This window comes from Schistocerca americana, chromosome 5, assembly GCF_021461395.2.
Source record: "Schistocerca americana isolate TAMUIC-IGC-003095 chromosome 5, iqSchAmer2.1, whole genome shotgun sequence".
Lineage (NCBI taxonomy): Eukaryota > Metazoa > Arthropoda > Insecta > Orthoptera > Acrididae > Schistocerca > Schistocerca americana.
In genome coordinates this window covers 145,303,615-145,330,274 of record NC_060123.1, presented here as the reverse complement: position 1 = coordinate 145,330,274, position 26,660 = coordinate 145,303,615, and the positions used below count along the sequence as shown (strand labels likewise).

The 26,660-nt window shown below is 41.7% G+C and overlaps 1 protein-coding gene across 2 annotated transcripts in view; it reads right to left on the bottom strand.

Annotated features, from left to right (window-relative positions):
* Nucleotides 1-26,660, bottom strand: part of LOC124615375 (xaa-Pro dipeptidase) — an 885,418-nt gene that overhangs the window by 77,854 nt on the left and 780,904 nt on the right. For both annotated transcript variants that reach the window (XM_047143201.1, XM_047143200.1), the window contains exons 5-6: nucleotides 3,383-3,444; nucleotides 634-678 (exon numbers count right to left, since the gene is read on the bottom strand). In XM_047143201.1, coding sequence (XP_046999157.1) covers nucleotides 634-678; nucleotides 3,383-3,444 — 107 coding nt within the window. The remainder of the gene's footprint in view (nucleotides 1-633; nucleotides 679-3,382; nucleotides 3,445-26,660) is intronic.

The window sequence follows — 26,660 nt, the reverse complement described above, 5'->3', positions numbered from 1 at the left end:
AAAGGCTTTTGATAGGTCACAAACTCTCTCGCTTTCAGAATGACTGCAGAAAGACTTCCAGATACACGGCAGCAAACAGTACAGCAAGCACTGCGGGAGGCACTGGATAATGTCCCACAGCCTCTCTGTATATTCTCTATCACTTTGGTTTCATGATAATTTAACGTCAGCATGTTTTGATATCTTTGTCTGTGATTCCTTATTAGGTGGGCCCATTTTTGCTGCTACTGTCCATTTAAATGGCCAGGAGAAGAGACACTGGAGTTAACTGTGGTGTATGATGTCCTGATTTGCTTGCAGTATTTGGTGCAATTACACCAATGAACAACATATTTAATAAATTTGTGAGTGTATTAAAATCTCTCAAATCTTAATTTTGTTATAATAATCAAACCAACCACAATAAGCTATGTTTCAGGGATGATATTCTGAATAACCGGTCAGCAATGGCACTTGGGAAAATTACGACAGTAGTTATTCAGTGTATAAAATTAAATGAGGAAATGGAAATTTTTATGTATGTGATTAATTATGGGTAAAAGTAAAAGAAGATATTATACAATTATACATTATATTAATAGACTCAAAACAAATACATCAGCAAAAAACGAAAAAGAAAAAGAGGCAACTTACCACTCAGAAATTTCTGGGTAAAGAAGAGTGTCATTCACATTGAACCTGAAGGAAAATAAGCAACCTATTAGTAACATATAGGTTCTCGCATTCTTCAGCACTGTAAATGACAAAAACAAAACTACAAAACAGCAAATATGGCATTCCTCTTTCCTCAAATACAGATTTTGTGTATACAGGGATGAGGGATTGTTGCTGCATTTGCCTGATGGGAGATAGGACATGATACAAGACAGAATCAAGGCCTACAGAGGAAGGAGCATAAGGTGGATGCCAGTAAAAGTCAAAGAAGAGAATGCTGTCAACACACAGACAAGAGAGGGTGAAGCAGCAGCAGAAAATTGTGTGATGTAAAGGGCATAAGCAGAGATAACAGACACAATGATAAACATCTACTACACGTAATGATTGGTAGCCCTGCTATAGTTACTAAACGCTGTTGACATGTATGATACCACATATTTTTAAAAACTATTGCCATAACTGTGAGTAACAACTACATCATTTATTTTCTTCAATATCTAATAATTATTTAGCCATATTTTCAATTCAACCAGTCTAATGTTCAAATAGAGTCAAGATACAAAATGTGTGAAGTGTGACTTAACAACAAAACACACTAATTTCAGTTTTTTACAGGTGAGAGTGCTTTCTGTTTCTTATTCAGCAGTTAGTGAGTTGTGCAGGGCTTCCTAACATAAATATCTAATACACAATGTTATTAACAACATGCACATGTTATATAGTGCAGCGATAGGCAATGTGCTTCTCAAGTAGTGTAAAGGCTGTACAGTGAATATACCAATTTTAAATATTAAACTTAGATTGATTGCCTGATTGTCATTTAGTCATGAATGTCTTCTGTGAACTATGATCGTTACGTGAGAGACAAGGGTTATCAGAGTAAACAGCGTATTTGTTTAATGATATGTTTTTCTGTTTCCAACAGAATTTAAAATTGCTGTTTTGTCCACAATATTTTGATAACTGGCATAGATAGCTGACACAACATCTACTTCAATTCTAGCTATTGCTATTGCTGAAGAAGACTTCTAAATCAGCAGTCGAAATATTAATCTCAAAAAAGGTGATCATCAACTTGATAGGACATCTCAAAATCTATCCTCAATCAATATGCTGATAAAAAAATCAGAAACTGTGTGTGTTGATTCACATTGTTCTTGATGAAGTATAAATGACAGATGAGCATGTAAACATTTTGTTTTCACTGTAACTGTGACTGATATTCAGTTCTGAACTAGTGAATCTGCAGAATATGCACATAATTCAACACTACCGAACTTGGCACATGTATCACTTGCTGTCTGGAAAATTTGCTGTTGCAGTAAGACACCCCTATGGGTGAGTAATGGAGTGAAAAGATTGACAATAAAGCATAACTCAGGAATTTGGATCATATTTGGTATATACATGAACATGACTCATTATTTGTATAAAAATACTGTGGGAGTAACATACCTCTACTAGAACTTGGTGTGGGGGGTGATGACAAGAAGGTGTTACACGCACAAATGTCAAACAATCTGTTGGTACTTCTTTCCCATAACTAGTTGGCTTTGAATACTATAAAAGTATGAAGTGCAATCTCTCTCGTGTGTGTTGTTCAATGTGTCAACCAAGCCGCAAGAATGAGCACTGCAAAAAGCCATAATTTTGCCAGTGTGTTACAGGCCAAAGATTACGCCATATGGCTGAATACCTCAGATACATTTAACATCCTCTCTGAAGTCGCACGGTTGAAAACAGTGGGCAATCAGACAGCTGCCAGAGTGAAATATATTTGACAGATGTGTATGCGGGTGTAGCCTTGGGCCAGAAGCTAGTATGTAAGTCCATGAAATGTTGATCTGATGTCAGAGGCACACAAACAGGAGATTCATGAGGAGATATAGGGGGTTAAAGGAAGGTATATAAAAGAAACAATACAAAGCGTGTTCAGAAAATACGTGTACTGTGACCATAACAGACTGTCATTTCTCGAGGGTTGGCAACACGTGTGTGTGTCGGGGGGATGGGGGGGGGGGGGGTGATCTCTTCATCAGAGCAATCACTGCAGGAACACAGTAGTATGTACACTCACATTGCAGTATCCAGCTATGTAAGAGACGTCAGGTATGAAATCCCACCACGTGCAAACCACATGCTGTGATCTGCTTCCTACTCATGGAAGGGATAACATCTACCAAAATTTTTCCTGAATCAAAATGGTTTACAGCAAAGGTATTGTGAACAGTACGAGTGTGGTTATGTGCTGTAGGAAATTTAGTGGAAGCAGAACAAATGTTCATGATGAAAATGGGAAAATGGAAAAAGCTGAAGATAAACGAAATAAATCTTGATGAAGAAGACATGATGTACAAACAGCAAACTCCAGAGAAGAAGGTTTAAAGAGACACTGTTCCCACACATGCAGCTGAGGAAAGTTGGCATTTCGAAGGAAGTTGTCAAGTGCACTGCTACTGTTTTATAATGAATATTATTGTGATAATAACAACACAATACCCAAGGGCTTGGTGTTTAAATTTGGTCACAGCTGTCCTAGATAATATGGTAAAAAAATGCATCACATTTATAAAAATAATGTAGAAATACGAGTATTTGTAGAGCACAGTTACTGGTCCAATTGAGAATGTTTATAAGCACTTATCTGCCAGTAAAAGGGAACACTGATTGAGAAACTGATGATGTGTCAGTTGATTGTAAGGCAATATAACAACAAAGTACTTACTCACTAATACCATCAAACATTGCAGCTCGATTGGTAAGACCGCTGTCAGAATTCACACCACTCTGAAACAAGAAATTTTATCAGTGTTAGCATTCCTTCACTGCATACAATAACATTTTTATTAAACGAAAAGAGGAAATAATACATGAAACATACATGTACGAGGCACTTTAATAATACAATAATGTCTCTCCCCCCTCCCATGTGTATGCATTTACTCAAAGATTTTAATAATCATGTCCCAAAAATAGAGACATAACTAAATGAAGGCTCAAAATGACAAATATGCAATATTCCTGTTGTTGTTGTTGTTGTTGTTATGGTCTTCAGTCCAAATACTGGTTTGATGCAGCACCTCTCCATGCTACTCTATCCTGTGCAAGCCTCTTCATCTCTGAATAACTACTGCGACTTACATCCCTCTGAATCTGTTTCATGTATTCATCTCTTGGTCTCGTTCTACAACTTTTATTCCCCACACTTCCCTCCTTTACTAACTTGGTGATCCCTTGATGCCTCAGAATGTGTCCTACCAACTGATCCCTTCTTTTAGTCAGGTTGTACCACAAATTTCTCTTCTCCCCAATTCTATTCAGCACTTTCTCATTAGTTATGTGAACTACCCATCTAATCTTCAACATTCTTCTGTAGCACCACATTTCATAAGTTTCTTTTGCCTTCTTGTCTAAATTGTTTATCATCTATGTTTCACTTCCATACATGGCTACACTCCATACAAATACTTTCAGAAAATACTTCCTGATACTTAAATCTATACTCTATGTTAACAAGTTTCTGTTCTTCAGAAACACTTTTCTTGCCATTGCCGGTGTACATTTCATATCCTCCCTACTTCGACCATCATCAGTTATTTTGCTTGCCAAATAGCAAAACTCATTTACTACTTAAAGTGTCCCGTTTCCTAATCTAATCCCCTCAGCATCACCTGATTTAATTCGACTACTTCCCATTAGCCTCGCTTTGCTTTTGTTGATGTTCATCTTATATACTCCTTTCAAGACACTGTCCATTTCATTCAACTGTTCTTCCAAGTCCTTTGCTGTCTCTGACAGAGTTACGATGTCACTGGCAAACCTCAAAGTTTTTACTTCTTCCCCCTGGACTTTACTTCCTACTCCAGATTTTTCTTTTGTTTCCTTTACTGGTTGCTCAATATACAGATTGAATAACATCAGGGATAGGCTACAATCCTGTCTCACTCCCTTCTCAATCACTGCTTCCCTTTCATGCTCCTCCACTCTTATATCCACCATCTGGTTTCTGTACAAATTGTAAATAGCCTTTCGCTCCCTGCATTTTGCCCCTGCCACTTTTAGAATTTGAAAGAGAATATTCCAATCAATATTGTCAAAAGCTTTCTCTAAGTCTACAAATGTTATAAACTTAGGTTTGCCTTTCCTTAACCCAATTTCTGTGAGAAGCCATATTGCCTCGCTTGTTCCTGCATTTCTCCAGAACTCAAACTGATCTTCCCCAAGGTTGGCTTCTATCAGTTTTTCCATTCTTCTGTAAAGGATTCATGTTACTATTTTGCAGCTGTGACTTATTACGCAGGCAGTTCGGTAATTTTTACACCTGTCAGCACCTTCTTTCTTTGAAATTGGAATTATTATACTCTACTTGCAACCTGAGGGCATTTTGCCTGTCTCATACTTCTTGCTCACGAGATGGAAGAGTTTTGTCATGGCCGGCTCTCCCAAGCCTATCAGTAGCTCTAACGGAATGTTGTCTCCTCCCAGGGCCTTGTTTTGACTTAATTCTTTCAATGCTTTCTCAGATTCTTCACACAGTATCATACCTCCCTTCTCATCTTCATCTAAATCCTCTTCCCTTTCCATAACATTGCCCGCAAGTACATTTCCATTGTATAGCTCCTCTACTGCTTTCCCTTCTTTGCTTAGGACTTGTTTTCCATCTGAGCTCTTGATATTCATGCAGGTGGTTCTCTTTTCTCCAAATGTCTCTTTAATTTTCCTGTAGGCAGTATCTGTCTTAGCCCCAGTGAGGTATGTTTCTACATCCTTACATTTGTCGTCTAGCCATTACTGCCTAGCCATTTTGCACTTCCTGTCAATCTCATCTTTTAGATGTTTGTATTTCCTTTCACCTGCTTCATTTATTGCATTTTTATATTTTCTCCTTTCCTCGATTAAATTCAATTCAATATCTCTCGTACTACCCGAGGATTTCTACTAGCCCTTGTCTTTTTACTTACTTGATCCTCTGCTGCCTTCACTGTTTCATCTCTGAAAGCTACGCATTCTTGCTCAATTGTATTCCTTTTCCCTGTTCTTGTGGATCGTCCCTAATACTTCCTCTGAAAGCCTCTACAAGCTCTGGTTCTTTCAGTTTCTCCAGGTCCCATATTCTTAAATTCCTGCCTTTTTGCAGTTTCTTCTGTTTTAATCTGCAGTTCATAACCAATAAACTGTGGTCAGAGTCCACATCTGCCCCCGGAAATGTCTTACTTTTTAAAATCTGGTTCCAAAATCTCTGTCTAACCATTATATAATATATCTGAAATTTTCTGGCGTCTCCCGGTCTCCTCAATGTATATAATATTCTCTCATGATTTTTAAACCAAGTTTTAGCAATGATTAAATTATGCTGTGTGCAAAATTCTATCAGACAGCTCCCTTTTTCATTCCTTTCCCCCAGTCTATATTCACCTACTACTTTTTCTTCTCTTCCTTTTCCTACAATGGAATTCCAGTCCCCCATGACTATTAAATTTTCAGTTCCCTTAACCATCTGAATAATTTCTTTTATCTCATCATACATTTCCTCAATCTCCTCCTCATCCCTGGAGCTAGTTGGCTGTGGTGGATGTGATCTTTGTTTTTATCTTGGCTCCAATAATGCATTCACTATGCTGCTCGTAGTAGCTTTCAACGTTCCTATTTTTTTACTCATTATTAGACCTACTCCTGCATTACCCTTATTTAATTTTGTATTTATAACCCTGTATTCACTTGACCAGAAGTCCTGTTCCTCCTGCCACTGAACTTCTTTGACTCCCACCACCTCTAAATTTAACCTACCCATTTCTGTTTTTAAATTTTCTAACCTGCCTGCCCAGTTAAGGATCTGACATACCACGCTCTGTTCCGTAGAATGCCAGTTTTGTTTCTCCTGATAACAATGTCCTCCTGAGTAGTTCCTGCTCAGAGATCCGAATGGAGGACTGTTGTACCTTCAGAATATTTTCCCCACGAGGATGCTATCATCACTTCACAATACAGTACAGCTGCATGCCCTCGGGAAGAATTATGGCTGTAGTTTCCCTTGCTTTCAGCCATTCACAGTACCAACACAGGAAGGCTATTTTGGTTCATGTTACAAGGCCAGACCAGTCAATCATCCAAACTGTTGCCCCTGCGACTAATGAAAAGGCTGCTGCCCCTCTTCAGGAACCACATATTTGTCTGGCCTCTCAACAGATACCCCTCCATTGTGGTTGCACCTATGGTACGGCTTTCTGTATTGCTGAGGCATGCAAGCCTCCCCACCAACAGCAAAGTCCATGGTTCATGGGCGGAATATGCCTGTATCATAAATTACATTACACTTTCACTGTTAGATAAAAGCCTCTTTAGACTTTTCCATGCGTCAGAGTCTTTACCAGTTAGAATCCTTGTTGCCCATGCGTGTCATTGAAGGTCATCTACCAATCTTCAATTACAACATCATCTCAATCTTTTTTCTTTATCTCTGGGAATCCAGCAAAGAATTTGTTGGCCCACCGACCATCCAATCATCTGGATAGATGTTCTGCCCACTTCTTTTCATTTTCAATAGTTGTTTCTTCCACTCCATCTGTTTCCTGATCAATTTGCTTGTTGTCCTTTCCCTTTTTGCAATTCCCAGCATGCCTCTCTCCATTACTTGCCAAGAAACTCTAAGTTTTAGGATGCTTTTTGCATTTAAATTCCTTGTCTCACTGCCTTTAGTCAAAACTAGTATTACACAATGATTGTAACTTCTCTTTTTCAGACACTATAATTTAGTTTTGAAAATCTTCTTTAGTTCACCAAAGGCATTAATCTAGTATTTTCTTTTGTTATTAATCAGGCCAGATCAGGAAATACCACATCAAAAAACTATTGTCCTATATACTCAATATGATTCCATGCCTCCACTGTAAATTTGTGTGCCGGCTGGTGTGGCCGAGCGGTTCTAGGCGCTTCAGTCTGGAACCACGCGACCACAATGGTCGCAGGTTCGAATCCTGCCTCGGGCATGGATGTGTGTGGTGTCCTTAGGTTAGTTATGTTTAAGTAGTTCTAAGTTCTAGGGGACTGATGACCTCAGATGTTAAGTCCCATAGTGCTCAGAGCCATTTGAACCATTTGTAAATTTGTTTATGAGGTCATCATTGGTGCGAATTTCAATGGCCTCTCTAACAACGCTGTCCCAGTATCTGGTACAGACGTCGAGCTACTGGGACAGCATTGTTAGAGAGGCCATCGAAATTCGCACCAATGAAGACCTCATAAACAGTGACTGTGGCTATAATCTTAGCAAGGCTTGGGAACCAGCGATTGGGTTAATCAAGAGTAAATCGAGCAAACGTATAGTTGTGACGACCACGGCGGACAGAGCCATCACTCCGACGTCATCTCAGATGCTGTCGCAATCTGTTCCACCGCGCGACCGTGGCACGAGGCGCGGACTGTGGAGGGAGCGCGCCGCGGGCGGAGGGTATTTAAATCAGCCGCCGCCGCGACCGAACCCAGTTCCCTCTGAGCACCCATAGCGTATGGATCTCCGTGCCGGCACGTTCACAGGAGCTCAGTCCGTCTGTTCACCTGATGATGGTGACATGTATGATCGCCGAAATATTGTGCCCGTTGGACACTGTAGACCGGCAGTACACCCATGGATATTTTGATTAGATATGAAGATGGTCATTGTAGACAGAAACCGGTAGTCTGATGACAAAAAAGCTTGTGACCACAGTTGTAAAGTGAAGGAAATTTTGCCACTGTAGTTGAACTAGAGAGTATATAACAATGCAGAAATGTTTGGTTCAATCAAACAAAGTGGAAGCACTTGCGTGAAAATCTGCCATGCATCAAAGGCCAACTCACCACATAATACAACCCACAGATGGTGGACAACAATGTTTTTCTCCAGCAGAGGTATCAACACCAGATGCAGCAGCAGCAGTCGTGTTACTGTCTCAGTAGTGACAGTGTTCAGTGGTACAGCACTAAAACTACTGGACTGTGAGAATACATGAACTGTGCATTCAAAAAAGCAATGTTTTTCAACAATATGAAATGTATGCAGTGCTAAATATTTTGTCTTGGACATAATATGCCTGTCATCCAATAGTAAGAAAAGCATTTAATCACGTGGTGGAATTTAAAACGCGACATAAAATTCATATGAGCATTGAACTGAATGTCTGTGTAGCTGCGCATGAATGTGATTATATACACACAAAATTTAATGTGCATAAAAAAAAACAATTATTTGCCTTATGGCAAATGGTTATGATGAAAGAAGAATAGTCACATATCAATAAGTGTGTATACACAAGAGTAATAAAATTAATATCATTAAAAATTACAATATATAATTCCCAATTGTGCAACTTACTGTACTTCCAAGTATTATTATTATTATTATTTATGAGACATAATTCCACATTGTTATTACACTGTGAGACATGCACAAAAGTATTCTGATTTAAAGCATGAGAATGGCTGTATCCAGCTTAACAGCATTGTGTTGTACAAAGATCAAGCTAAGCTTGTTGACAAGTTCTTCTTAAACTGCAAGTTATATCAGTAGAGTCAGTATGTGGGCCATGTGTACTTTTCTTCTGCTATAGAACAATTAAGTTACAACAGTAGTGCCATAAATGCATTTTATACTCAAAATCCTTAATAGTTTGACACATTTGACAGTATTGTGGAGAACATTGTCCTCGATTGAGAAAAAAATATGTTTCTCCACCTTCAATATAACATTTCTGAATAATATTTATGTCATCTTTTTTGGAGTCTACATTATTACTCTCCACATAGTTTATATGCAGTTGACAAAAATTATGGGCAGGCAGAACATAGTTTATGAGCTTTTCTCATTTTTCACTCTCTGAAATGTTTACTTGCACACCAGTCAACTTTCATGTGTTCTTACGGCTCACAACAGGCAAGCTCTAAAACACACACATACAGTACAGCAGCTATTTTGTTAGCTACCTGGAAGTGACTGGCAGAGAGTACAGCGTAGCACCTTTTTTTTAATGCTATTCGTAGCATTTCTGCAGTTCTCCACACAGTTAAATATACACAGTCCACTCCATAGTTATAAATTGTAGCTTCTAGTCTAACAATACAATGTACTTTAGCCAGAGAAGATGTAAAAGTTTATATTAGCCATGTATCAGGGCACTTTATAAAACTGATAAAATGCATACCAGTAGTTTTGATCACTCCTGGTCTTCTGATTTGACATGTATATCTTTACTCTACAACTGGAGCTCATCCACATTATACAGTCTTACCTCTGTTTGCAATAACATTACCATTTCCCTCGTAGTCTTCTTCTTGCACACAGAAGTCTTGGTGTGATGTTAGGTAATCGCAAATCTATATTTTGTTAAAGATCCTAGTAAGATCTTGGTTATATCCATAACCATAAGCTAACAGCCATCTACATGAAGTTGTTACAATAGTCCTCACAGGTCCATTATAACTTTCATTTTAACATCAGCCAATTACACTTCACATATGGTATTTCCTCAAAATTGTTTCCAGTGCTTCCTTGGTCATTTTTTCCAACAGGCCTCTTGCCGCCACCGTTTTGCTCCCATGTAGGATAAATGGTAGTTTCACATTGACATCATGTCTGTTGAATATGTAGTGTTTTCTCTATTAAATATAGGAATATTTTGTCATCCCTGTCTTATATATATAGTGCCCAGAGGTTCTGCCACAAATCCCAATTACTTCCTCTATATTGCTTTTTTGTAAATGTGATTGATTTTGTAAAAATTACATGTAGCTGAAGGAAAGAGGTCATGATGACACAAATGTTATGTCTCTAACTGTTTTTTGTACGATACTTATAGCCTGGATATAATGGAAATAGGTCTGCATTCATCTCCTGAATCAATGTTGTTATGCAGTTCAACACATGATGTGCAAGACATGGGGCTAGCTCATGCTAAATACAGAACACATGAGGTGAGGCAAGCGTCTTCACTGGCTGGTCATTAGCTATTATGCAACCTCCAGACAAACTAAGTAAAGCTGGATTCTTTTATACAGGTAATGAAGATCAAACTGATTGTTTCCACTATGGCGAAGGGTTGAAAGGTCGGGAAGAAATGCACAATCCATGGGTTGAACATGCTGTATAGTTTTGCAAGCATTTGCTTGTGATTGTTACAATGGGTGAAGATTTGGTAGATAATATTTGTCAGGACAAAGAAGCAATAATTAAAGCAAAGGCTGGGTCTAACATTAATCTTCCATCAGAACAGCAAGCAAGTGTGAGAGCTTTTAACAATGATTGTCTGAGTAAAATTGGCTTCCAGGAAGAAATAGGAGTATTATCCATACATATTGCTGCTTGTGCTAAATGTTAGCATGCTCTGTGATTTCATTTCCAAAAATACTGTGTGCATAATATGTGATGGTGACATATCCTTAAGAAAGAATCAGTGTCTTTGCAAAGGGATTGTGTCAAATCTGATGTTGAACGGTACAAAATGTGGCGCAGTTGCTACAACAATGACATCAGAAATGGCAAATACTAATTTGTGTTAGAATAAAATAAGGCTAGTTTATGGTCTCAGATCTGTTGGTATAGGGATGGATCCAGGCAAACCTTTATGTGCAGTACTTGACATTCCAAATCCACCTGCAAAATTTTTGACTTACAATAATATTATTGGAACGGTTACTGTTGAATTTTGTAACATCTCTATGAAGGAAGCACCTGAAGAAGTACTCAAGGAACATGATGACAGTGAAAGTGGTGGTACCTGTGCACATTTTGATGACAGCTGGCAGGAACATGGCCACACTTCACTGAATGATAGTGTGACAGCTACATCAATTGATAGAGGCAAAGTAAATGATGTGGAGGCTTAAGCAAGTACTGTAAAACTTGTGGCAGTGAAACAGAGAGAGAGGATGAACATAACTGTCAGACGAATTATACTGGTCCACATGGTGGGATGGAAGTAACATGAGTTCTCTGGATTTTTAATTGTTCAGTGGCAAACAGAGTATTTAGGGAACATTGACAGCAAGGCTTATGACCAGATATGTACAGAACAACCCTATGGTCCTAACGTCACAAATTCTAAATTAGAATGCATTGGGCATATCCAGAAGAGAATGGGGTCTACGTTGAGAATATTATTAAAAGAAAAGTCAAAAATCGTACTGGAAGATGGTGAGAAGATAGGTGGTAAAGGTCGCCTGACAAGTGTTGAAATTGATAGATTACAGAACTATTATGGTTTGCCCATAAGAAGAAATGTTGGGAATTTAGAAAACATGGAAAAACCTGTATGGGCTATCATTTTCCATAAGCATTCCACAAAGGAAAACCCTCAGCACTGTCTTTGTCCAAATGATCCTGACACTTGGTGAAAGTGCAGCATATGACTATAAACAATCTTTACATGCAGCAGTAATGAATGAAATTAAACATATATTTAGAGATCTTTTTAGCAATACTTTTTTGAAGAAATGTTTTCGTGGGAAAATGCAAAATGTGTGAATTCTGTCATTTAGATTCGGTTACAAAAACCCTCAAACTTAGTGTTTATGGTGCTATTTTGTACTTCGATGATGACGTAACAAGAGAACTGGTTGTTTTGGAAGTATCAGGCATAAAATCTACTGGAAATAATGCAAAATCCTTGGTGAAAAGAAATAAAGGAAGAACCCAAAGAACAAGAAATTACTAATTTAAAATGCACGAAAGGAGCTTGACAGGGACCAAGAGAAGAAAAGAAGATCAGTATGATTCAGATGATGATCAGTATGGTGCAGGAAAATGTTAGTGGTAAGTAATCCTCAAATTCTCATCAATAACCATACTAAAATTGCAATACTAAACTTTAAATTGATTTTTCTCAAAACTACGTTTTTGTCTTTCAGGTACCATTATTTTCTAATCTAACTGGGTTACAAATACGAAATTTTGTCAATTTTTTACTCCGGATGGTATAAGTTATACAAGTAAACTGGGAACCACAAACTGTTTTATAGTAATTAATGTATTGAAGAAGTGAAATTTTATTAATGAAAGAATAAAAAAATTCTTCATATCCATTAGAGATATTTTGTTCATTTTACTTGTAAATGTAGGCACATATCTTTATAAATTCAATAAAAATTTCGCTGTTTTAACACTTATAGTCTTTTGGAGTGCACCAAGCCAAAGGGTGAAATAGCCTGGCAGAATGAGGATAAAAATTGCCTTTCGTCTCCCTTTAAATGAAGACTGTGATAGTATTATATACCCAATGTAGAAATTATATGATAAGAGAGAGATTACAAGCATGTACAGGTGTGTACAGAGAATCATTTTTTCCTCTATCAGTACATGAGACTGGAACCTGGAGAAAAAAAATAATAGTGTTACAATGTACCCTCCACCATGCACTATACAGTGGCCTGTGGAGGAAGTGTTTATATTGATGCAGACTGTTTGCAGACAATGCCATTGTCTATAAGAAGATAGCTGTTTCAGAAGATAGTAGTGCGTTGCACAGAATCGATATAAGAAAATAGAAAGTACTCCACAAAATCAGTGAGGAAAGAAACTTATGGAAAACACTGACAAGAAGACAGGTTTGGATTATCTAGCAGACACCAAATGACAGAACTCAACTATCCCGTGTAACTGACAGATCTCAAAAACTGGTATTAACTGAGAATTCTAGAGATATTCTACAGCACCCTACTTATAATTCCCATAGAGAATGCATCAACATTATTAGATGGATTACAATGCACACAAAAGCATCCAACCAGTTATTCTTCCCATGTTCAATACACAAATAAAATGGGAAAGAGATACAATGGGAAGCAGCCTCTGATAGGCACCTCAAAGTGATTTACAGAGTATGGATGTACAGAGAAAATGTAATCTCCATCCACAGTTTCTGGTGGGATCACCAGTACCAGTCACTGTGTCACCCTCCACCAAAGGCATCACTGGATGGAGTATGGAGGGGCATGGATTCAGCACACCCCTCTCCCAGCCGTTGTCACTTTTCATGAGCTGGAGGTGCTACTACCCGACATGTTTCACATCATTACGAAGTGTCGTATTCATGATCTATGGAACAAGTATTAATCTAATCTAATCTTATCAGTCAAGTAGCTCTTCAGCTGGTGTCAAGAGGCTGAGTGGACTCCCTTCCAATCCTCCCACCAAGGGAAAATCCCTGGCAGTACTGGCAAATGAACCCCAATCGTCCAAATACAGCCAGCCCTGCTGATTATTGGGTTACAAGACATGGGTAGATCTGGAGTACATGTAGATGATGATGATGGTGGTGGTGATTATGATACTGAACCTGGTTTGCTCATACCTAGAGAGAAAGTGTCATAAACAAAAGAGTGGTGTTTGCATATTCTTAGAGAGTCAAATTCGAAAAAAAGGGACTCGATGATCTCCACCAGCATTATCGTTAGTAGTAACAAACTGCATTTAACATATCTGTATGAGTAATACTGATTTTCTCGAAGAAATTCTCACCATACAATAGTGTGCCACGAGGCGATGTTTGGGTCAGGTCAAACTGTGATGCCGACAATCTCCACCACCACCACATCTGCCCCTGGAAATGTCTTACAATTCAAAACCTGGTTCCTAAATCCCTGTCTTACCATTATATAATCCATCTGATACCTTTTAGTACAGAAGCTTTCGAAATGTGGTACTACAGAAGAATGCTGAAGATTAGATGGGTAGATCACATAACTAATGAGGAGGTATTGAATAGGATTGGAGAGAAGAGGAGTTTGTGGCACAACTTGACCAGAAGAAGGGATCGCTTGGTAGGACATGTTCTGAGGCATCAAGGGATCACCAATTTAGTATTGGAGGGCAGCGTGGAGGGTAAAAATCGTAGAGGGAGACCAAGAGATGAATACACTAAGCAGATTCAGAAGGATGTAGGTTGCAGTAGGTACTGGGAGATGAAGAAGCTTGCGCAGCCTAGAGTAGCATGGAGAGCTGCATCAAACCAGTCTCTGGACTGAAGACCACAACAACAACAGTAATCATACGAGAAACAAAACTGAGTATGTGACGTATGTACAGACTATGTTTGTCATGAATCGTGGAAGTGGGGCCCTTGTGGTGACCAGTTATGTCCATGCTGCTTGCGAGGAGCAATTTATGGACCTTTTGGATGCTCAGAGATTGATGATGCTATGGAAGGCCGAATAGTGAAAAGTGAATCGTAAGCTTCAAAAGTGTTGTATACTCTACAGAGAAGATATTTGCTGCTTGCTACGGTTGATGAGAGTGTCGGTCTCCAATGCTCCAGGTCGATAAGAGGAGGTCCGCGTGTCCCAGAATCAGTTACGAATGATATAAAAGGTCGGCCAGCAGCAGATTAGGGAGTCACTATTCAACTTCGGTACCTAGTATCCAGAGGGCAGTGACGCTATCCAGCACCACCTGATGGAACAAAAGACATTTCAATTTTGAGAAGACAGTGATACATTCTGGTGGACACAGAGCAACTGCAATCTAAGTAGTGTTTTAAAGTATTCATTAGAATAGTACTGCACAGAGTCTTCCTGTCTCTATCTCAAAGAGCTCGAACAGAGGAACTTCAGTGAACAGCAGGAGAAAGTCACTGCTCGGTATTTGTCTCTTGTACGTTAGGCCAAGCGGCCCTTGAGTAACTGTCAGTTAGTTCAGAGTGCTGATGATTGATTAGTTAGGCAAAGTGGCCAATAGTCAGCAGACCTAGTGAAAGTGCGAGAACTCGACTCTGACAGAGATTCTTCCTCATAATTATTGATAGCATTTGACATGCTGATGAGGGGTTTTGGTCGACATCTCAATAAGGAAATGTGTTCGTTAGAACAATAAATTTATAAAAGGAAGATTATTAACGAGGTACTTCAACAACACATTCCTGCCAACTCTGCGAGAGTTACCAATATTCTGTAACCTAAGCCCCTCCAACATAGGTGATTTGCTCCCTCTCGTCTCCGCTATAAAGGTTGAAAAAAAGAAAAAGATCACACTGAACCCACATTGTCGTTAACGTCGTGATTGCGCCGCGCAGGTCACACCGAGTCGAGTTTGGACCCAGTGGCAGAAGCAAGTGAAGACTGTGAAAATGAAGGATACAGTGTGACTATGCGCATGGAGTTCACATTTCTAGGTATCCAGATTTTCGCCATCCCCCACAGCTACAATGCTAACCTTGTTATTGTCGTCGTCGCCTTCAGTCTGAAGACTGGTATGATGCAGCTTTCCACGCTAGTCTATCCTGTAAAGCCTGTTCATTTCAGCATAACTGCTGCAATCTCCAGCCTCTTGAAACTGCCGGCCGTTTACTGTTCTTAACACCAACTCTCACTTTCCTCAGGTACCAAATTAACTACTCTTTAGGGCCTCAGGATGTGCTCTGTTCTTGCATTTGGCGCACGTTAAACACATAGGTCAAGACAACTACTAATATCACGTTAGTATTACAATTATAATTATAGTAGATACAGGACATCTAGAGTGTAAAATACAGCTGTAAGTTCGCCAAGTTCCATCATTTTCCTCAGTCAATACTAACAACAGCCATCCAAGGGGAGCACAAGCTCTACATCTTCCGAGCCAGAGTGAATTTTCCGCTTACTTTACATCTTTTTGAGATCAGGTACTACGAAGCTCCTTAGTAGCTAAGTAGAGCTATTATTACTGTGCTCTTGTAAACCACTTACGAATTGTGATTGTATGTTACCATTTATGCAGTATTGTTGAAACTAAGGATGTTCATTGTGTCTTACTAACGGAATGGCCCGCATCTCGTGGTCGTGCGGTTGCGTTCTCGCTTCCCACGCCCGGGTTCCCGGGTTCGATTCCCGGCGGGGTCAGGGATTTTCTCTGCCTCGTGATGGCTGGGTGTTGTGTGCTGTCCTTAGGTTAGTTAGGTTTAAGCAGTTCTAAGTTCTAGGGGACTGATGCGCTGTCTCCTTGACTTCAACAAACACGAGGCAATAACATCAAATGTCCGGAAAGAACAGATTCAAGAATGATTGTGTTGTCGTTCTCGGCATTTCCCTGTGCTAAAAGTGAAGCGGGGCACACAGCTAGCAAACGATCTGCTCCCATTCCTGACTGCAGGTGCGGCTTTCACTGTCCAATTGGTGGCTTGCCAAACAATGACGAAAGGTTGATGCAAAACGACGCGTGCTTTTAGTAAGAACAAGCACAGACGAATTGACGTTGATGTTATTGGGATCTGCAAATGCGATAATCGTAGGCATTGCTGGAATCCTTTAATACGGCATCATTGTATACTATTAAAAATCACCAGATGCGATAACTATCCCGACAATGGAACTAGCACCATCAGGTGGATCAAATTCTACACATATCACAAAATTAAAAACTTGTGTTTGGATTAATGTAGGACACGGAAAAGGTTCAAAGGAAAGCCACAAGACTCGACACAGGTTTTTTTTTGTTTTTTTTAGTTAACGTGAGTGTGATACAGAAATTTTCAAAGACACTGATGTGAGAGACGTTACAAGAAAAACGACATGTATCACAGGTTCTCAAGCTACAGTTTTTACTCGCCCCCCCCCCCCCCCCACACACACTTCCTCCAGTCCAGTATCAAACTGACAATGACTTGATGCCTCAGAATGTCTCCTTATCTCCTATCAACCCATCTCGTCTTGTTCCTCAAACTGAGCCACAAACTTCTTTTCTCCCCAAATTGATTCAATATCTGCCCAATAATTACGCGATCTACCTATCTAATCTTCAGCATTCTTCTGTAGCACAACTTTTGTCTGAATTGCTTATCGTACTCGTTTCACTTCAGTACAAGGCTGCACTCCAGAAAATTATCTTCAGAAAGACTTCATAATACTTAAATTTATATTTGATCTTACACATTCCTCTTTTTCAGAAACGCTTTCCTTGCTGCATCAGCATCAATTTTATGTTCTCTCTACTTCGGCCATCGTCACTTATTTTACTGCTCAAATAGCAAAACTCGTCTGCTAGTTTTAATATCTCATTTTCAGTCTAATTCTCTCAGCATCGCCCGATCCAATTCGACCACATTCCATTACCTTTCTTTTAGCCGTACTTGGTTGATGCTCATCTTGTTACCTCTTAGCACGACACTACCCACTTCGTTAAATGTTCTTCCAAGTCCTTCGCTTTCTTTAACAGAATTACAACGTCACTGGTAAACCTCAAAGTTTTTATTCCTTCTCCAAATCTTCCGTTTCCTTTACTGCTTGCTAAATGTACAGATTGAATAACGTCAGAGATATGCTACAACACTTTCTCACTCCCTGTTTAACTACCAGTTAGTTGTGGGTTATCGAACTAAACAGTGAGGTCATCAGTTCCTTCGGTCCACGGGTCCAGATGGAGTTTGGGACGTCGGCCAGGAACGTCTTCTGATGAGAGCACCTAGGAGAGGTAAGATCGAGCCACTGAAGGCAATACTGATGCCAGAGCTGAGAAATAAGTTACGGAGAAATAGATGGATCGGGTCCTTACGTAGGTCAGAGCACACCCCCGCCAGCCCGATTAAGGACGAAGACAGTAAAAGAGCAAAAACGCCTTCTAGTCGGAAGATACAGAACAGTAAAAGTGAAAAAGCTAAGAAGCTAATGAACATTAGTTGAACCGTCAATAACAAAAGCAAAATAAGAGGAACAGGTAAGCCAGCAGGTTGTGTTCAGGCAGCAGGCGGATGTTCCCATGCGACGGCACCTGCCTCATCCACAGAAGTTCCACCCATAATCCATTACAGTCAAGGTGTTAAAGAGCGCCCACAATTCAACAGAGTGCTGCTCCCGAAATGGAAAAAAAGGGTGCAGCAGATAAACAGGCAAACCTCATCTAAAAGCAATTAAAACGCAGTAAAAGACGGATGAAATAGGCAGCTGGCAAAGCAAGTCAAGGGTACACCGGACACAGCATGCAGCGAGAGACGCCCCAACCACAACCACTCCATCACCGCCCCAAAGGTAGTTTGAAACCTTATATATGAGAATAAAACCCACTTTCACAGAGAAAACGGAAAACCAGTTCAACTGTCCATACATCGTCCGCCAATATTAGACGTAAAGAATTAGAAAGATCATGGTTATCATGGAGGGCCAGAAGGAGGATGCATTCCAACAGGGCATACGCTGCTCTCTGCAAGGGTCCGCACCCACAACGTGGGGGTGGCTCGTAACGAAACATAAAACTCTGGGTTAATCTGGTGTGACATAGGGTGGTGGATTTCTTCCGCGACGAAAGGAAAGAGGAGCGCCGTGCAGCAGTTTCCTGCTTGTTAGTGCGGAGTTATCAGAGGGAACGGTAGCACAGCATACTTTGTTCCACTGGCGAGTGAGCAGAGGTCTTACTGGCTCCCTAAAATCCGCAACTGCGATCGTCAAGAGTAAATACGGGGCGAGCAATTGCTTCCCTAGCCGAACAATCGGCCAGTTCTTTCACTGGGATACCCAGATAACTTGGAACCCAGAGGAAGACAAGTGAGTAGGTAGTACGATTAAGATCAGGAAGAAGGTCATGAATCACAGATATCACAGGCTGACAAGAGTAGCAATGATCAATGACCTGGAGACTGCTCATAGACTCACTGCAACTTAGAACGCCGTCATGGGAGGCTTGTTCAAAAAATATAAGGTGCTGTTAATGGTTGTGAGGTCAGACTGCTATGGACTGAACAAGTCGTTGGTACTTCTGTGCAGAAATACTGCCTCTGCAGCTTCCGAACAGCATGTTTCAAGGCATCCCAGATATGCTCAATAATGTTCATGTCTGCGGAGTTTGGTGGCCAGCGGAAGTGTTTAAGCCCAGAAGAGTGTTCCTGGAGCCACTCTGTAGCAATTCTGGACGTGTGGGGTGTCGAATTGTCCTGCTGGGGTTGGCCAAGTCCGTCGGAATGCACAATGGACATGAATGGATGTAGGTGATCAGACAGGATGCTTAGGTAAATGTCACCTGTCAGAGTCGTATCTAGACATATCAGGGGTCCCATATCACTCAAACTGCACACGCCCACACCATTACAGAGCCTCCTCAAGCTTGACCAGCTCCCTGCTAACATGCAGGGTCCATGTATTCATGAGGTTGTCTCCATACCCGTACACGTCCATCCGCTCGATACAATCTGAAACGAGACACGTCCGACCAGGCAACATGTTTCCAGTCATCAACAGTCCAACGTCGGTGTTGACTGGCCCAGGTGAGGTGTAAAGCTTTGTGTCGTGCAGTCATCAACGGTACATGAGTGGGCCTTCGGGTGCGAAACCCCATATCGATTATGTTTCGTTGAATGGTTCGCACGCTGACACTTGTTGATGGCCCAGCATTGAAATCAACAGCCGTCTGCGGAAGGGTTGCACTTCTGTCATGCTGAAGATTCTCTTCAGTCGTCGTTGGTCCCGTTCTTGCAGGATCCTTTTTCGGGCATAGCGATGTTTAACCGGATACCTGATATTCACGGTACACTGCGAAATGGTCGTACGGGAAGATCCCCACTTCATCGCTACCTTGGAGATGTTGTGTCTTAACGCTCGTGCGCCGACCATAACACCACCTTCAAACTCACTTAAATCTTGATACCCTGCCACTGTAGCAGCAGTAACCGACCTAACAACTGTGCCAGACACTTGTTGTCTTATATAGGCGTTTCCGACCGCAGCGCCGTATTCTACCTGTTTACTTATCTCTGTATTTAAATAGGCAAGCCTATATCAGTTTCTTTGCCACTTCAGTGTAGGTTCCATCTGTATCACATCTCTCTCCATGTAGAGCTGCATGGAAGCGATTATAAGAATCGTGTTCACTTCTGTACATGACCATTACGACAGAATACTCCAGCCGGCCGAAGTGGCAGTGCGGTTAAAGGCGCTGCAGTCTGGAACCGCAAGACCGCTACGGTCGCAGGTTCGAATCCTGCCTCGGGCATGGATGTTTGTGATGTCCTTAGGTTAGTTAGGTTTAACTAGTTCTAAGTTCTAGGGGACTAATGACCTCAGCAGTTGAGTCCCATAGTGCTCAGAGCCATTTGAACCATTTGAACAGAATACTCCAGATGTACCACGTATCTTGTTCAGTGGTGAAGCAGCATTTACCAACCACGGCCAGGTAACACGCCGAAACACGTAATATTGTTCTGTCAACAATTGCCGTTAGCTTCGTCAGGTGGAAAGTCAGCGTCCATGGAGTGTAAATGTGTGATGTGGGACAGTGTACCATCAGTTCATAGGCCCGTTTCTCATAAAGGGAACGCTGAAAGCGCACAAGAATCGCAGCCTCCTAACAAACCATCTTCCACGGATGCTAGAAGACGTTCCTCTGCAGACTAGCAGGAAAGTGTGGTGCCAACATGATAGCTGTCCAACCCCTAGTGCACGAAGTACTACAGAACGTCCTCACGAATGGTTTCCAAATCGTTGGATTAGATGAAGAGGACCTGTACCTTGGCCAGCCTGTTGGCCAGATTTGACTCCTGTGGACTTTTTTCTGTGGGGGAAGCTGAAAGATGCTGTCTACAATGACATACCTACAACACCCGACTATATGCAACGACGTATTACTGCAGCCTGCTCGGACATCTCCGGTGAAGTGCTAGCGCGTGTCCAACAGTCGTTCCATACCAGGACCTAAAGCGTGTTTTGTCACGGCCGGTTGTCATTTTGAACACAATCTGTGACGGTCAGTTGTCTTCTAACTGACGAGGATCCACATAATTAGTGGTGGCACTTATGTTGTTCTTGAATGTGTGCTACCACAGGTACTGTATACGCGTCGGTGTGGGAACTTTTCAAAATACGATATCTCGTGAATGACTCGGCGCAGCAGACTGCAACAAACACCACTGACATTCTAATGTACCCTATTTTTTGTCTGTTAATCTCAACAGGCATTGTTCCATCTAAAAAACTGTATGTTTTCACAAAAAATACACTACCTATGTATTATTACAATCTGCTGACTGGCTAACAGTACGAGCCCCTGACTACCAATTCACTCAGTGAAAACCGCACAGTAACAGAACTTCCAATTTCGCAATATTTGCGGTGCATGTTTTAGGCGTTTCACACTGTATAAAACACCTTCCCCTCTTTCCTGTGTGAGGGATGCAAGACGCACTAACAAATTTGAGATAATACACATTACAATAAAATAACTATTAAGATAAAGAGCAAACGCAGATGCATTTTCTACTAGATACAACAGGATTTTAAAATTAATTACACTTTTTTGGAGTGCTCTTGTTTCGGAGGATAAGTTAGAGACGATAATACACATATCAAATATACGTAGTTCCTTAATAAATTTAAAGGCTCTAAGCAGCTGTGGAGAAATTATGTAAAGAACAGCAATGTGTTTTAAGATAAAATTTTAGCGTGCTTCTTTAGAAGATACGATTTCGGGGTTTGACGGCAGCTCTATTTATTTTTGTACAGCTTCCTAAGACATGAGGAAAGTACACTCCTGGAAATGGAAAAAAGAACACATTGACACCGGTGTAACAGACCCACCATACTTGCTCCGGACACTGCGAGAGGGCTGTACAAGCAATGATCACACGCACGGCACAGCGGACACACCAGGAACCAGGGTGTTGGCCGTCGAATGGCGCTAGTTGCGCAGCATTTGTGCACCACCGCCGTCAGTGTCAGCCAGTTTGCCGTGGCATACGGAGCTCCATCGCAGTCTTTAACACTGGTAGCATGCCGCGACAGCGTGGACGTGAACCGTATGTGCAGTTGACGGACTTTGAGCGAGGGCGTATAGTGGGCATGCGGGAGGCCGGGTGGACGTACCGCCGAATTGCTCAACACGTGGGGCGTGAGGTCTCCACAGTACATCGATGTTGTCGCCAGTGGTCGGCGGAAGGTGCACATGCCCGTCGACCTGGGACCGGACCGCAGCGACGCACGGATGCACGCCAAGACCGTAGGATCCTACGCAGTGCCATAGGGGACCACACCGCCACTTCCCAGCAAATTAGGGACACTGTTGCTCCTGGGGTATCGGCGAGGACCATTCGCAACCGTCTCCATGAAGCTGGGCTACGGTCCCGCACACCGTTAGGCCGTCTTCCGCTCACGCCCCAACATCGTGCAGCCCGCCTCCAGTGGTGTCGCGACAGGCGTGAATGGAGGGACGAATGGAGACGTGTCGTCTTCAGCGATGAGAGTCGCTTCTGCCTTGGTGCCAATGATGGTCGTATGCGTGTTTGGCGCCGTGCAGGTGAGCGTCACAATCAGGACTGCATACGACCGAGGCACACAGGGCCAACACCCGGCATCATGGTGTGGGGAGCGATCTCCTACACTGGCCGTACACCACTGGTGATCGTCGAGGGGACACTGAATAGTGCACGGTACATCCAAACCGTCATCGAACCCATCGTTCTACCATTCCTAGACCGGCAAGGGAACTTGCTGTTCCAACAGGACAATGCACGTCCGCATGTATCCCGTGCCACCCAACGTGCTCTAGAAGGTGTAAGTCAACTACCCTGGCCAGCAAGATCTCCGGATCTGTCCCCCATTGAGCATGTTTGGGACTGGATGAAGCGTCGTCTCACGCGGTCTGCACGTCCAGCACGAACGCTGGTCCAACTGAGGCGCCAGGTGGAAATGGCATGGCAAGCCGTTCCACAGGACTACATCCAGCATCTCTACGATCGTCTCCATGGGAGAATAGCAGCCTGCATTGCTGCGAAAGGTGGATATACACTGTACTAGTGCCGACATTGTGCATGCTCTGTTGCCTGTGTCTATGTGCCTGTGGTTCTGTCAGTGTGATCATGTGATGTATCTGACCCCAGGAATGTGTCAATAAAGTTTCCCCTTCCTGGGACAATGAATTCACGGTGTTCTTATTTCAATTTCCAGGAGTGTAAAATAATGAAATGAGAGCGTTTTAGCATAACTCAACAATGGACAATCTTGTGACAATGAACCTATCTTCTTGCACCGGCCACTACGAAAAACACCGTAAACGTTGGTAAGAACTGAACAGGGGTTCTTTGCTTCGCACAGTTCGATCCTCCTCAAAGACCGCCTCTCCTGAGTGTTCGTCCTGGAGGACTCAAAGCGCTGCGTCCGTGCGGGGGGGAAACAGTCGGTTCGCAGCAGGAGGTAAATACTGTATCCGTACTAGAGTGTATTTATAAATACCCGCGGGGGCCGCGCTTCGACGTCACGGAGCGACTATTCTGTGGCCTGGCAGCGGCGGCGACGACCGCATTTCTTCGCAAACACTGGGCAGCGCGTGGCACAACTGCTGCACTTGCCAGCTGGCAGGGCGCGACAGCACAGACACACACACAGTATAAATTTACGCGATGATTCACATTGCTGTTCTTCCTGGACACGGGTCTCCCCATGATGAAAAAAGGCTTCTCCAATATCTCGCAGCTTCCATTCTTCCTCGCCGAAATATGCTAATCCCTCCACAATAGCTTGTTCCTCTCCTATGGTAACATTACAGCGGCTATCACCCGAACGTGGGCCTATGTTGTATAGAACTCATTGTGCCATTCCTCATACAAAACTTCGAAAAAAAGTGTAAGAAATTTTGTTGAGAATTCTACCTCTGCGTTCTAGAAGACGCTTATCGTGTATCTTCTCAGATTACTTTTTCATAATAAGGTGGTTTTTTTAATGAGACTAAAGCAGACAGATATGTGACTGCTCGTGTTTTCTGTACTTCCATCTTCACCCTTCACAAATCTTATGTCTCTCGAAATATTATCAAAACATCTGCGTCATAATGGTGGTCCTCATACTAAAATGAAGACACTGTAGTCCTCTGCGACAGTCTGAGGGTTACATTTTTCAATGCTGTTTTGGGCGGTTTGCCATCTACATGCAAGTTATGAGAGAACGGGAAACGCTCGTACTTTTCCGTGGCTTTTGTTCTGCAGGTGGTCACTTCACAGTTTATTCCTCAATATACGCTGAGTGCAGCCGATACGCCGCACTGCCGCATCCCCTACGTCTACACTAAGCACGACTGCCAAAGACCACAGCCACTATAACTTCCATTGTTCATATGGACGTAACGACAATTGTGAGAATGCATGTGGCCGTCAATGTAGTGACTCTGCTTCATCCCCTGAAAATTCTATATGCGGATCTGCCTGTTACAATTCACTAAAAGTTACAGAAATCCTATCTCCAGCTGCCTATCTGTTTAGATCCTTGTGAGGCGAAACCAGTCGTAGTTTTTGAAACAGGAAGTGCAGCTGGTGCTACCATTTTATTTGAGAAGCCCACCTGTTTGTTTGGCCGCCCAGTTTCCTACTTCGCATTTCAGTGTTATCAGCTGAGGTGTTTCACCATACTCAAGAGACCGAGCACAAGTTTTCCCCATTCTTTCAGTCACAGTACATGTAAATTGTTTGATAAGGGCAAAAAGCAAACGTGGGGGAGAAACGACATGAACGTTCCTGGTTAGCATTGTCTGTCAGCCTATACACTGCGAGTGGCGCTAGCTTCTTCAGGCAGACAGTATCTACGCTAATACATCAGCCAATTGGACAATTTTTTTTAATTGACTACACCTGCCTTTTCCCATCCCTCAATGGTCGCATTGCTTCTACCTCAACAAACATCAGCAACAAAAACTGATCCTCCGTAGACACTAATTTTATAACTCAATTCACAACGTCATCCAGTCAACCAAGGAGTGACATGTGAGTCTAAGTTCCGACGCGTCTAATCATCTTATTGCCCATCGGTGACAGTACATTCAATATTTGTAAAAATTAATTTTTTTCGGCTTTTCTGGCACGCAATTTCAAAAAGGCATCAGAGATGTACTCAAAGCTTTTTCTGACACTGCTACGATATAATTTGCATTATGCTTACCCGTCAACATTTTTTTCAGCCGTATTCTGATTTTTTAACTGACTGCAACAATGTACAACAGTTTCTTTCATTGGCCTGGTTCGTCTTTTTCCGTTGCATTAACCGCATCTAAGCACGGAAGAAACGCGCAAGAACTCCTCCACATTTCACTTCAGATGCTCGGAATTTGCGTTTTTATGTGTGTCAGTCCGAAGGGCTAAACACCGATTTTAAAGATTTTACTCTTAAAACAGAAAGTAACATACTTGCCATTTCTAGAGCGGTGAAAAAACTCGAATGTGTCAAAAATAATGCGGGAGAACTTTTATGATGCTCACGGTAACTGCTAATACCCCCTGGAAGGCGTTAAGCTTCGTTCATTTAAGTTTTTCAAAGTAATTTAACAATAATTCAGTGGTGCTAAGAGACGACGAGGAGAACGCTACGTCGTAAACAAGTCACGGATGTTGCAGGCTTTATCTTTCTATTTGTTTATCCATGCTCTTAATCTCGTTCGATAGTCTGGGTATAAATACTCACTCGTCACGGGTGATTCATTGTTTGCGGAACCCGCCAGATGACAGTTTCAGTTTTCACAACCTTGACGCGACAGGTTTGAATTAAAAATAAAATAATTTCAGAACATTACCCATTTTTTATCAAATGTATGATAATATTTTTCTCTAAGGACAATAAAACGAAGATGACGGTTTAACGTCCTGCTGAAGATAAGATCATGAGAAATGAATCACAAGCTTAAACTGAGAAAGGAGAGTAGGAAATCGGGTGCATGCTGTTAAACGATTTAGGGAAGTGGCAGAAAATTTAAATCTGGAATGCCGCATGTGAACTTGAGCTGCCGTCCTCCAGAACACAAGTTTAGTGCCTCACCACTGCGCACTCCCCCCCCCCCCCCCCCACTCCCCCTTCCGCCTTTCCACCTTCCCCTTTTACCCCTTTTATCTGACACCTCCCCACATGGTATCTAGAAACGATTAAATTTCATTGAGAGAACAGAAATGTGCTTAGGCAAAAATTGTTCTTCTACATAAAACTACGTGGTATGTTTTATATTTTCTATTTCACAATGTCATATACGTTTGTTGTTGTTCATTTCTAAATCGTAGACGACGCGTTTTAGCGTAGGTGCCCGGTCTGTTAATGACTAGTGCAATTATGTAATG